Raw genomic sequence first — 14,583 nt, forward strand, 5'->3', positions numbered from 1 at the left:
CTCTAGGACAATGTACAAACCTAATTAGTTTGGGGTGAAAATCTGTTCATATTAATTCCCTAATTAGCATAGTAATTCATAATTTTTTGGTTCTAATCACATTTCAATAAAACTTAGTACATAGATTTTATATTACATTGCGCAGACCTCATTAGTTTTACACTCAAATCTGTTCATATTAATTTTCTGATTTGCATAATTAGTTTTCAGCTTTTCCATCAATATCTCAAGTACAAGTAATTTCGAATTATATTTAATGTGTCTCCAATACTCTCAGCACAAGGGAGTTCTTTCTAAGCTTTCTTTGATTTTGATGATTTTTCAGTACAAAAATGGCCGCCATTCGGCCATCTTGAATCAGATCGTGAAACAAATTGATGTGCATATGTATAATACCATGTATGATGTATGTGTGAAGTTCAAATGTGATTGGTCCGGGAATTTCTAAGATGCATGTCTGGACGCACGGACGCACAGAGGTCAAAACATAAGTCCTTGTTTTCGGACTGCGTCTGAACAGGGACTAAAAAAATTGCAATATTAGACTATGCTACTAGTATTTTAATTGTGAAATTAGTCCTTTCACACATACTTTCATAATAATTATTATCATTGTTAGTCAGTGTTAGTTTTTTTACATTGAAACAAATAGTCAGAGCATATAATTGTCTTATCTCTTGATTGCATTATATAGTCAAGTTTTTCTCTTTTGTTTTTGTTTCTGAAGTCTTTGTTGATTAACTCTATGGCATAGTACAAAGTGTTTCTATTTTGTGTATAAATTACAATCAATTATGTGGTATATTTCATCTTCTATTTGGTTACAATGTGTGCATAGTCTCTCGTCCATTGGTGTCTTGGGTCTTGTATAGCGACCTGTTTCTATTTCTAATTTGTGATTACTTATTCTAAATTTGGCTAATTCTCTTATATGATTTCGACTATTTATAAGTGTAAATGTAGTGTACCATGTTGAGATTTTCTTTGTATGTGTGATAAGTCCGTAACTTTGCATAGTCTCTCATATTATCTTTTCTTCACAATGCACTGTAGTATTCTTTTATTTTGATATGATCTTATAGAGAATAGCCAATGTGATGGTTAATTAGCTCTGCTGTCATTGAAGAAGTGAATTTACATGTTTACAATGCCTGTGTCTGTGATGTAAATTTCATTGTGGTGGCAGGAGACATTGTGTGTCAATCCATATCAAAATAGTAACATAAGGTATCATACGTTTTTAATGTTTCCTAAACACATCTAGTCACATCCAGAATCTACACTTTACCAATTCCTCCCCATCTGCAAAACAATGAAGCCATATCTGATGTTTCTAGTGCCAGAGAGAATACTAGTCAACAGTGATGTTTTCAGTGCTATGTTTTATGCACTCGCCAGATTACGGCAACATTCATTAATTGCTATCATACATGTGAATGTTATTTCAGTGAAGTCTGAGCATGAAGTTTAGCTATATTTAAGCTAGTTTAGCTTGCTTTCAAAACCATCATATTCCTAAAGTAAGCTGCATAATCTTTCTAAATATGTCTAGTATTAGTAGCATATACTATGAAGAATAATTAAGCAGCAATTATTGATTGATATACCTGGTTACTCTTTTTAAAACTAAGAACCAGCATACAGCATGTCAATTTACATTCTGTTGGAATTGATTTCAGTAATTAGCAATTTTTGAAAGGTAAATTAAATATAGAAATATTCATCGCCTTTTCACTGTTGAAGTGTGCTTTATGAACGGTTACCATGGTCTTCACATTCACAACATAATTACAGTGGTCGATTTCCATGTGTTTTATGATTAGACAGTAAAATTGGAATATTTTTGAAGAGATGGGTGCTTAGCCTAATGTGAACATGAAAATAAAAATGTCCCAAAAGTAGGGGTGGGTAATTAAATTGGACGAGAATGGTACCATATTTGGTGGTGCATTTTTTCTACGATCATATTTCTGAGTCTAATTCATTACCATATACATTGCGCATGTATGTAGGGAATACTGTTTATAGACCCCTACATCCTTTATCATGTGAGTGTTTCACCTGGACCATGCAGTCGAGACATTCCTCAGGCTGTTAATACGATGTGTAATATTTCACCAGTGGCAGATACCTTTACCCACCTTAACCTGTGTTGTACAACTAAGGACTTCATCTAGCCCCTCCCCCTATTTCAGAGTGTGGTGGCCATTTTCATGTTCACTCCTTCAATTTGGGCTCTTGTAGTAAATATCTGACCTTGTACGTTTGTGGTACTGTGTGACTTTAGTATCTTTCGGCAGTCTGTTTATTTCATAGATAGTCTTTACTGCTTCTTATTCAATTTTGTGTTGCTGTAAATTGTTATTTCCACTTCTACATCTGGTGTGCATTTACAGAATTATGTATTGTTCTTTGTTACACAGATCCTCCTGAGTCATTATCAATAACCCAAAGCAACAATGGTAAAGTTATTGAAGGCAATACATTGACAGCAACCTGTACAGCTGATAGTAATCCTGCATCTACATATACATGGAAATCACCAACAGATGATGAGATAACGACATCATCACAATTAACAGTTAATAATATTCAGAGAGATAAATCTGGAGTATATACATGTATTGCTAAGAGTGCATTACATGATGGAGATAGAAGTGCATCAACTACAATTAGTATAGATGTACAATGTAAGTATATCACAATTAATAATATTCAGAGAGATAAATCTGGAGTATATACATGTATTGCTACGAGTGCATTACATGATGGAGACAGAAGTGCATCAACTACAATTAGTATAGATGTACAATGTAAGTATATCACAATTAATAATTTTCAGAGAGATAAATCTGGAGTATATACATGTATTGCTAAGAGTACATTACATGATGGAGACAGAAGTGTATCAACTACAATTAGTATAGATGTACAATGTAAGTATATCACAATTAATAATATTCAGAGAGATAAATCTGGAGTATATACATGTATTGCTAAGAGTGCATTACATGATGGAGACAGAAGTGCATCAACTACAATTAGTATAGATGTACAATGTAAGTATATCACAATTAATAATATCCAGAGAGATAAATCTGGAGTATATACATGTATTGCTAAGAGTGCATTATATGATGGAGATAGAAGTGAATCAACTACAATTAGTATAGATGTACAATGTAAGTATATCACAATTAATAATATTCAGAGAGATAAATCTGGAGTATATACATGTATTGCTAAGAGTGCATTACATGATGGAGACAGAAGTGCATCAACTACAATTAGTATAGATGTACAATGTAAGTATATCACAATTAATAATATACAGAGAGATAAATCTGGAGTATATACATGTATTGCTAAGAGTGCATTACATGATGGAGACAGAAGTGCATCAACTACAATTAGTATAGATGTACAATGTAAGTATATCACAATTAATTATATTCAGAGAGATGAATCTGGAGTATATACATGTATTGCTAAGAGTGCATCACATGATGGAGACAGAAGTGCATCAACTACAATTAGTATAGATGTACAATGTAAGTATATCACAATTAATAATATTCAGAGAGATAAATCTGGAGTATATACATGTATTGCTAAGAGTGCATCACATGATGGAGACAGAAGTGCATCAACTACAATTAGTATAGATGTACAATGTAAGTATATCACAATTAATAATATTCAGAGATAAATCTGGAGTATATACATGTATTGCCAAGAGTGCATTACATGATGGAGATAGAAGTACATCAACTACAATTAGTATAGATGTACAATGTATGTATATCACAATTAATAATATTCAGAGATAAATCTGGAGTATATACATGTATTGCCAAGAGTGCATTACATGATGGAGATAGAAGTACATCAACTACAATTAGTATAGATGTACAATGTAAGTATATGACTATTAATTAATATACAGAAAGATAAATCTGGAGTATATACAATATGTATTGCTAATAGTGCATTACATGATGGAGACAGAAGTGCATTAACTACAATTTACTACGTTCAAATACCCACCATAGACTCCGGTCAGTCAAAATGACTATTTTGAACTGTAGGCATTAATCAGCGTTCTGCCAATGACGGAGAGATAGAATCTAGGTCAGGGGAAGCCCCATGACCCCAAGATTCTTTTCCCTTCTGTTATGAACCACGTGACCGAGCCCATATGGCGGCGCCATCAGGGCTGGATATCCACTCTGCTTTTTCTCCGCATTCAGTGGAGATCAAGTCTAGCATCTCTGCCTGGATCGCCTGCTTTTTTCCTGTCCGGGTTTCTGCTTGGGTTGTTGCCGCTATGCGGCATCCAACATTGTAGCTGGTAGGATAAGTTTTCCTTGTCATTTTCACCCTCGTGTCGTTTTCCCCTTTGTGTGTAGGATTTTTCACAACAAAGAAATAAAACCCGGGCGTCGTAGCTTAATCACTTGTTGGTTTCGTTACGTCTCTTTTTCCTACTGTAATTTGCTTCCCTTATGCATGTCGTCTTCATCTTATGCTTGATCTATGTATTTAGAAATGAATAGATGTAATGGCAGCAGCAGGGCTCGCTGCTGTTTTTTTGGTTATATTCAGAATTTACCAGAATAGAACCCGCATCCGAAATACTTTTGCCCTAGCTGCGTGCGGGGTTCGGGGTTTTTGCCTTGAAGGCGTGTGTCTTTCACTGAAGTTCTGAGGCCTGAGATTTTTTTTCAGAGCCATCAAAATCACTGAGACTGACCGCGTCGCTCGTATTTTCACAGCAAGGTCGCGCGTCCAGTAAAAAAATCGGTTAAAGTGAGTTGCGTGTTTGGCATGAGTGGAAAGTCCTCACGTTCGGCTACCGGTGCTTTGTGTACCAAGACGTCGAGTAGGAGGCCCGATGGTGGAGGAACCTATATTTTTTCCCGGCCTCCCCCCGCCGATCGGAGGGCATCCTCACAGTCTGTTTTTTCAGGCGGTGGTTTACTCGATTTTACTGGCTACAGCGAGGCTGTGCCCCTGGAGGCTTTCCTCCTATGGGGCATGTTGCAGGTCCCTTTGTGGACCCTTCCTCGCACGGCGTAGGGTTCACCTCCGAATTTAGGGCTTTAGTCAAAGGACTGTCGGGGCAATTGCGTCCCTGGCAGGCCGGGTAGATCAGACGCAGTCGGAGCGAGCTGTCTCCACTGCAGCCCCCCGGTGAGCAAGCAGGAAGAGACATAAAAGCATCGTTTGCATTCAAACACGTCTCCTCCGGGGAACCCCCCCGTTCCCAGCCTCGGCTCTCCCGCTGATTTGGGTGAGGCCTAGGCTCAGGCTAGTTGCACCGGGTCTCGTCTGGGGCCTCAGGCACTGAATGCCAAATGGGATGCTGGCAGCCAAGCCTCCGATTTCGGGGCAGGGCTTTCGGTCAGGACACAAGTTGCACCTCCCCCCTACTTTCAGCCTACCAGGGTTCAACACGCGAAAATGGTACAACAGTAATGAATTTACCCTTGTGTCCGGACTCCGCCGTGGGTTTTGACTCCCTTCTTACCTACCCATGGGCGCCCCAAGACGGAACCGACCCTGTCATGAGACGCACAGTCGAACACGCTCTCTCTCTCCCATATTTAAGTGGAAAGGGGACAGTTCGCTCGCGTTGGATACAGCCGGTACCTTGGGCGGTCCCTGCACATAGGTGATAAGTCAGTCACGGCATTTTTGTGGACAGATTTCTTTACCATCAGCGCCCCCTGGAAGCTCCCAGGTCCCGCTTTGCAGCCTATGCCCTCATGCAGAACTGTTTCGGTCTTTACTTCGAAAGCTTACTACCCCAGGTATTGGGTTGGGGTCTAGCTTTCTCAGGCACACCGAACCCTGTCACCGCAGCAGCCATTTAGCTTCTTGCTCCGGGGACAGCACTGGCAAGGTAAGACACCACCCTTTAACTAAGGTGTTGAGTGATTATTGTAGAGTGTTTCATCCCGGATTGGGAAAAGACTAATTGAACGTAGTGAATTTAGGCAGAGGGTTCTCCGAACCCGCCTATTCACATAGTTCATACCCACCATAGACTCCCCCCCCTCCAACCACCCCACTCTTTCCGTAGCGTTGGTCTAAGTCCTCGATGCGGAGAGAAAAGAACCAGAGTGGATATCCAGCCCTAATGGCACCGCCATATGGGCTCGGTCACGTGGTTCGTGACGGAAGGGAAAAGAACCTTGGGGACATGGGGCTTCTCCTGACCTAGATTATATCTCTCCATCATTGACAGAATTCCTGATTTGCATAATTAGTTTTCAGCTTTTCAATCAATATTTCAAGTAGAGTACAAGTAATTAAGAATTATGTTTTAATGTGTCTCCAATACTCTCAGCGCACAGGAGTTTTTTCTAAGCTTTCTTTGATTTTTGTTTGCTTTATTTATTAATACTTAAATTGAAATTTTGAAAAAAGTGGTCAAAAATGTTATTGTATATTATATCTTCAAACTGTAAAAATTGCATTCCATTATAAAGAGCCATCACTGAAATACCGGGTCACAAAGTTGAAGATCAGTGAAAACACTTTGCAGTTACTGTTTATAAATCTTGGCCAGGCACATTGCCGCATGTGGTCTAAAGATAGCTCAGTTGTCAGGCTAGTGGATCAATAGGTCGTACCATTACAAATCTCAGTGGAAACTAGAGGGGGGTCAGGACTACATTTTGATGGGAATTATAGTGGTGATACTGAAACAACGCCAGGTCCTGGTAATATCCAATAACCTAAATTAACAAAGAAGTCAAGTTGTTATTAAAGGTACATCAAGGTTTACTCAGATTTATTTATCCAATTTCTTGAGCATGTATACATGTATGAGACATAGTTTGGTTGCACTTGTGTACTCTGAGATTTTGGACATTGGTCAATACAAGTTTTTAATTATCAGTACAATACTAGATTAAGGGAAATCACTTTATGATGAGTTGTACCCACATAGAGTACATATTAATTCATCTGTTCCATGTATTATTTTAACATGAGTATTTTATAATTAAATGACGGGGACTGTGACATTCATGTCTTGTTCACTCTCAATTACTAACTATGCTTTTGGTCCATAATGCTTTATTTTTGGCATGAATAAAATTTCCCCTAAGTCCAACTTGGGCTATGTCATTGACAATGACTTGTATTTAATTAATTTTCAATAAGAAACCTATCATTTATTATTTCTGTTTGTCCTATTTACAGATGCTCCTGAAATAACTATTCCTTCATTAAAGCATGTGACAGAAGGTGAAACACTATCCATAGACTGTGCAGTAGATTCCAATCCAGTCACTTCTAGTATAACATGGTGGAAAGGTAATACAGAGATATATTCTAGTTATCAACTGAGAATATACAACATAGGTAAAGATGAGAGTGGTAGTTATATCTGCAAGGCTACTAACCAATTATTTACTGGTACACAAACTGAGACAAGAACAACTACAGTGGAAGTACAGTGTAAGTGAATAGCATTTTCTACAGTCTCTGGGTTGTACTCTATCTGACCACAAAAAATATGGAATCTTATCCATATTGGGAATATGGGATTATTATAACCTAGTTTTCAATGACTATAACATTTTGATATTTCTTGACAATGACAGATTACAGTACCTACCTGTGTACCTCTTGTGTAGCAGAATGGCATTCTACTCTTTTCAAAACTTATATTTTATATCTCTTGATTTACAACATTATCATTTACTCTCCATACTCTTGCTATCGCAGCTTCAACTTTCCACCAGGATTAAAATATTTTAGTATAAAGATCTAGAGCTTGTTTTTCTTTGCATTAATCTGCCTATTGCTATTCATTTTAATTCCCTCTAGTACTGTATACATGTTCTTATATCTAGCTAAAATATTATCTTGTCATATAATCGTTTAAATGCAAAGTAGAGTTATTTAAATTGTATTCCCTTTCTCACAATTAAGTGTGCTGAGATATATCTCATTACATGTGTAACTTTGACTACTGTAAATGTGTTGTAATTGTTGACATTGAAATATTGGACTAGCAGAATTATTAGTACATTGAGTCATCATTAGTGCACATTCAAAAGTAATTGTATTTATAAATCTACTGCATGTTGATCACAATTTTAACATATTTTAAAATTTGTTGTTTTGATGCACAGATCCTCCTGAGTCATTATCAATAAGCCAAAACAACAATGGTAAAGTGATTGAAGGCAATACATTGACAGCAACCTGTACAGCTGATAGTAATCCAGCATCTACATATACATGGAAATCACCAACAAATGATCAGATAACTACATCATCACAATTAACAGTTAATAATATTCAGAGAGATAAATCTGGAGTATATACATGTATTGCTAAGAGTGCATTACAGGATGGAGACAGAAGTGCATCAACTACAATTAGTATAGATGTACAATGTAAGTATATCACAATTAATAATATTCAGAGAGATAAATCTGGAGTATATACATGTATTGCTAAGAGTGCATTACATGATGGAGACAGAAGTGCATCAACTACAATTAGTATAGATGTACAATGTAAGTATATCACAATTAATAATATTCAGAGAGATAAATCTGGAGTATATACATGTATTGCTAAGAGTGCATTACATAATGGAGACAGAAGTGTATCAACTACAATTAGTATAGATGTACAATGTAAGTATATCACAATTAATAATATTCAGAGAGATAAATCTGGAGTATGTACATGTATTGCTAAGAGTGCATTATATGATGGAGATAGAAGTGCATCAACTACAATTAGTATAGATGTACAATGTAAGTATATCACAATTAATAATATTCAGAGAGATGAATCTGGAGTACATACATGTATTGCTAAGAGTGCATTACATGATGGAGACAGAAGTGCATCAACTACAATTAGTATAGATGTACAATGTAAGTATACCACAATTAATAATATTCAGAGAGATAAATCTGGAGTATATACATGTATTACTAAGAGTGCATTACATGATGGAGACAGAAGTGCATCAACTACAATTAGTATAGATGTACAATGTAAGTATATCACAATTAATAATATTCAGAGAGATAAATCTGGAGTATATACATGTATTGCTAAGAGTGTATTACACGATGGAAACAGAAGTGCATCAACTACAATTAGTATAGATGTACAATGTAAGTATATCACAATTAATAATATTCAGAGAGATAAATCTGGAGTATATACATGTATTGCTAAGAGTGTATTACACGATGGAGACAGAAGTGCATCAACTACAATTAGTATAGATGTACAATGTAAGTATATCACAATTAATAATAATCAGAGAGATAAATCTGGAGTATGTACATGTATTGTTAAGAGTGCATTACATGATGGAGACAGAAGTGCATCATCTACAATTAGTATAGATGTACAATGTAAGTATATCACAATTAATAATATTCAGAGAGATAAATCTGGAGTATATACATGTATTGCTAAGAGTGTATTACACGATGGAGACAGAAGTGCATCAACTACAATTAGTATAGATGTACAATGTAAGTATATCACAATTAATAATATTCAGAGAGATAAATCTGGAGTATATACATGTATTGCTAAGAGTGTATTACACGATGGAGACAGAAGTGCATCAACTACAATTAGTATAGATGTACAATGTAAGTATATCACAATTAATAATATTCAGAGAGATAAATCTGGAGTATATACATGTATTGCTAAGAGTGTATTACACGATGGAGACAGAAGTGCATCAACTACAATTAGTATAGATGTACAATGTAAGTATATCACAATTAATAATATTCAGAGAGATAAATCTGGAGTATATACATGTATTGCTAAGAGTGTATTACACGATGGAGACAGAAGTGCATCAACTACAATTAGTATAGATGTACAATGTAAGTATATCACAATTAATAATAATCAGAGAGATGAATTTGGAGTATATACATGTATTGCTAAGAGTGTATTACACGATGGAGACAGAAGTGCATCAACTACAATTAGTATAGATGTACAATGTAAGTATATCACAATTAATAATATTCAGAGAGATAAATTTGGAGTATATACATGTATTGCTAAGAGTGTATTACACGATGGAGACAGAAGTGCATCAACTACAATTAGTATAGATGTACAATGTAAGTATATCACAATTAATAATATTCAGAGAGATAAATTTGGAGTATATACATGTATTGCTAAGAGTGTATTACACGATGGAGACAGAAGTGCATCAACTACAATTAGTATAGATGTACAATGTAAGTATATCACAATTAATAATATTCAGAGAGATAAATTTGGAGTATATACATGTATTGCTAAGAGTGTATTACACGATGGAGACAGAAGTGCATCAACTACAATTAGTATAGATGTACAATGTAAGTATATCACAATTAATAATATTCAGAGAGATAAATTTGGAGTATATACATGTATTGCTAAGAGTGTATTACACGATGGAGACAGAAGTGCATCAACTACAATTAGTATAGATGTACAATGTAAGTATATCACAATTAATAATAGTCAGAGAGATAAATCTGGAGTATATACATGTATTGCTAAGAGTGCATTACATGATGGAGACAGAAGTGCATCAACTACAATTAGTATAGATGTACAATGTAAGTATATCACAATTAATAATATTCAGATAGATAAATCTGGAGTATAGACATGTATTGCTAAGAGTGTATTACACGATGGAGACAGAAGTGCATCAACTACAATTAGTATAGATGTACAATGTAAGTATATCACAATTAATAATATTCAGAGAGATAAATCTGGAGTATATTCATGTATTGCTAAGAGTACATTACATGATGGAGACAGAAGTGAGCAACTGCGATTAGTATAGATGTACAATGTAAGTATATCACAATTAAAAATATTTAGAGAGATAGATCTGGAGTATATACATGTATTGCTAAGAGTGCATTACATGATGGAGACAGAAGTGCATCAACTACAATTAGTATAGATGTACAATGTATGTATATCACAATTATATTATTGTATAATAATTACAAAGATACCTCAAAGTATGCCGCGCATCAACCTCTGCTGTATGTCAGTCGATACTCCTGTACTGTCTTCGTGCATGCTTTGAGGTATCTTCGTAATAACCTTATAATATTCAGGGAAATGAATCTGGAGTATATACATGTATTGCTAAGAGTGCATTACAGGATGGAGACAGACGTGAATGTGTTTGTGTACGCGTGCATGCATGCATGTGTGCGTGCGGTAGCAAAGGTCTTTAGATTTGGCAGCTGCATTCCATTTGTGACACGCACAATATGAGTGCATTTTCACGACACATTATGTATTGATGCATGTTCAGTATTGAGCTACAAGGAGGAATAGCTATAGAATCTTAAAATTTGGCATATTGGTAATTCACATGGCATAACAATTTTTAGGGACAAAATGTTAAAGGTCACTATGGCATTCATCATGAATATCGTCCTGACGTCACCTCATTTTATTATGATCTTCACTTGATTTGTGGGACTGGAAAATTGGTATCTTGCTTTAACTTAGTATAGTCATTCCTATTTCAGCAACCGACCTGAACACATTTTCCACAGTATTCATCTGCCGTCAGTGAATCTGATCATTTACTGATAATTTTACCCCAAAACACTGACATTCAACATAGCAAAAGCTAAGTTAACTTGTGCTACATGGAGACCAGTCCACCTCATTGATTCTACTATGATGCACTATGCAACTAGGGTCAATGCTAAATCGTCCATCCAATAAGAAAATTTTAGAACACGCCAGTAATATCAATGATCTCATTAAAGCCTGAATCACTACAGCACTTGCTTCATTTCAGCCTGTAAACGACATCACTTAATCTCAAACTTCAATCAGTTTGGAAAATCAGTGTCACAGCACCACTCGCTAACATGCAATCTCCAACTCGCCATTCAAGTGTTGTCTTCTACTGATAATTGATTTAGCAATTGAACTACATTTGTACTTTGTTGCACATGAGCTGTAATCCAACATTTAACCACAGATATGTAAACAAACAGGGCCATTCGGCTTTCTATGCCAGCAGGACCATCAGCTGCCATTCTCCCTACAAATCTTCATAACAATACTAATCTTTATTGCGTTTGAATCCCTATTAGGATTTTGAATAAATTGCAATACAGATGTGTAGAAACACAAACAATTTCATTGTACCTAGTGATCTATATCTCGACACACTCAGACTTTGAAAAGAAACATTAATCAGACATACATTAAATTGCATCATTTATGATCCAGCTATGCATCTTGGTCTCAGCGCTTCTCTGTTTTCCATGCCTAAAGACCATTCTACTTTCCGTCAGAATCCATCCACTTACTAATTACTCTCGTTTTATCGCATCAAAGGCCGAAATTAATCAACCTGAAGCTTGGCTTGCCTATGATAAATCGCTCACATGAAAGCAGCATGATATCCATCAATCAATTGGAAGATCCCCAATCCTTAAATAGACTTTGTTTATTTTCAACAATACCCACAACTCATCATTCCGACATGTCTTTATGAGGCAGGAAAGGACATGGAGTGCATCATTAACCAGCAGTCATCACAAACCCATACTACCGTGTAACACTGTACATATCGTCTGCAATATCAGTTCAGATCTGTTGAAGATTCAACAATGGTACATGCAGCAGTCCCTATCAAGCTGGAAGCATTAACAAATGCCTCTGCCACCGACCACAGTTAATTAATTCGCAGTGGTGGAGCTAACCCAACAGCAACCACCACTCAAACTACACACCTTAGCATTATCCTTACATGACCACCCAGACAAAGAGTTTACTGCAACATCTCAGAGGGAGCAAGGTCAAAGGCCTCTTATCTATGTTCACATTCCTCAAGATTGAACTTGATATAGTAAAAATGGTCATTAGGGTACCAAACGACAAGTTACATGACCTACTAAAAGTACTTTCCACTTGGCTCCATAAAACCTCCAGCATGAAACGAGAGCTCTTGTCGATGATTGACACCTTGAGCTTTGCTTGGATGCATTTTCTTTTGCTGCTTGATTAACCTCATCACATACATTGCCAACAATAATGGTATGGCAGCATGGACTGAAAGTTTCAACTAGATGTTCAGTGGTGGTGCAATTTCCCACCATCTTGGAATGATTCTGCATCATTCTTAGAATCACACTGGTCATCTGCTCTGAAGCTTGAACTTTTAACAGATGCATCAGCCTCCATGGGTTGTGCAGGATTCTACATTGACCATTGGTTCACCATATCATGGCCAGCAACTTTTCCAAACCACCATCAAGTGGAAAGAAATTTATTCTATTTTCATCGCTTGTTTATTCATATTAGACATGTCAATCATTACAAGCCCGAATCTGGCAGGTAATGTGAGGGTGCTTACACTGATGGCAAGTCTGTTGGGATTTCGCGGTTACATGACTTTCATGTTCACCCCCTCATCTACGCAATTTATGTTTAATTTTCAAGAATTTTTCATCGGAATTGCAACAGACTGTAAGCAAGTCTAGATTTTCATCAAAAATTACCTCTCCCAGCAACATTGACAGAACAATTGAGCATGCTCAGAATAAATTGATTCGGTTAGATTCAGATTCATAAATTTATTGATTCCAGATTTACAAGTTTTACAACTGAGCATGCTCAGAATAAATTGATTTGGTTAGATTCAGATTCATAAATTTATTGATTCCAGATTCACAAGTTTTACCTAATGTATTTGATCCTAAATTAATCGATAATAGAAATATCCAAAATTACCTCTCCCAACAACACTGAGAGAACAACTGAGCATGCTCAGAATAAATAATTAGGTTAGATGGTAATGCTAGGGTTTTCAGTGATGAAATGACCTTGATCTGCATTGGTGACAGTAATGGACCACAGTCTGGTTGACTCTCGTGTGGGAAGCACACAAAGGGGGTCTTTGCAGTTAATTTGTCTGTGTGTATGTATGTGTGCGTGTGTGTGTATGTATGTATGTCTGTTCCACTGTATCTCAAGAACCATATATTGATTTTTGATGAAACTTAGTGCATGGGCCAATGTGCAGATTTGATTAGGTTTTGGTAAACATCCATGCTTATTAGCCCCCGCCGGATCTGCGATCCGGGCGGGGGGTATTAATTTGGGTCGTGTCTGTGCAATGTGTGTGCACATTTTCATGTTACCAGCTTTTTCTCACACATGTGTGATCCAATTCAGTTCAGAGTTGGTACAGAGACAGAAATTGATGGTGCTATTGTGCACATCAAGTTATTTTTTCGATTCTTCAAAGTTTCACTGTGTTTTCCTTGATTTTTAACATTTTTCCTTCAAAATCCGACTTTTCCCGAAATTACCCGAGTTTAATCAGAGTTTTGATGACGCTTACGCAGTTCTCATCTCGGTGGAAATCAGTCAATTTTGTGAGGATATTGTATCCCGGAATTGTATCTTTATTTGCGCAACGCTTCTATGGACAAAATTGTGTCTCGTCAATTTCAAAGGTAGGAAACTGTGCTTGTTATGGTATTTATACACTTTGTATTATCGTTTGTGTCTCGG

The 14,583-nt window shown here is 36.4% G+C and overlaps 1 protein-coding gene across 1 annotated transcript in view; it reads left to right on the top strand.

Annotated features, from left to right (window-relative positions):
* LOC146726051 (B-cell receptor CD22-like) overlaps window positions 1-14,583 on the top strand; it is a 39,362-nt gene that overhangs the window by 22,701 nt on the left and 2,078 nt on the right. Inside the window, exons 4-7 of the mRNA XM_085496305.1 lie at window positions 2,424-2,656; window positions 5,708-5,813; window positions 7,213-7,470; window positions 8,151-8,417. Coding sequence (XP_085352431.1) covers window positions 2,424-2,656; window positions 5,708-5,813; window positions 7,213-7,470; window positions 8,151-8,417 — 864 coding nt within the window. The remainder of the gene's footprint in view (window positions 1-2,423; window positions 2,657-5,707; window positions 5,814-7,212; window positions 7,471-8,150; window positions 8,418-14,583) is intronic.

Source organism: Saccoglossus kowalevskii, unplaced genomic scaffold, assembly GCF_978046115.1.
Source record: "Saccoglossus kowalevskii unplaced genomic scaffold, keSacKowa6.1 SCAFFOLD_109, whole genome shotgun sequence".
Taxonomy (NCBI): Eukaryota; Metazoa; Hemichordata; class Enteropneusta; family Harrimaniidae; genus Saccoglossus; species Saccoglossus kowalevskii.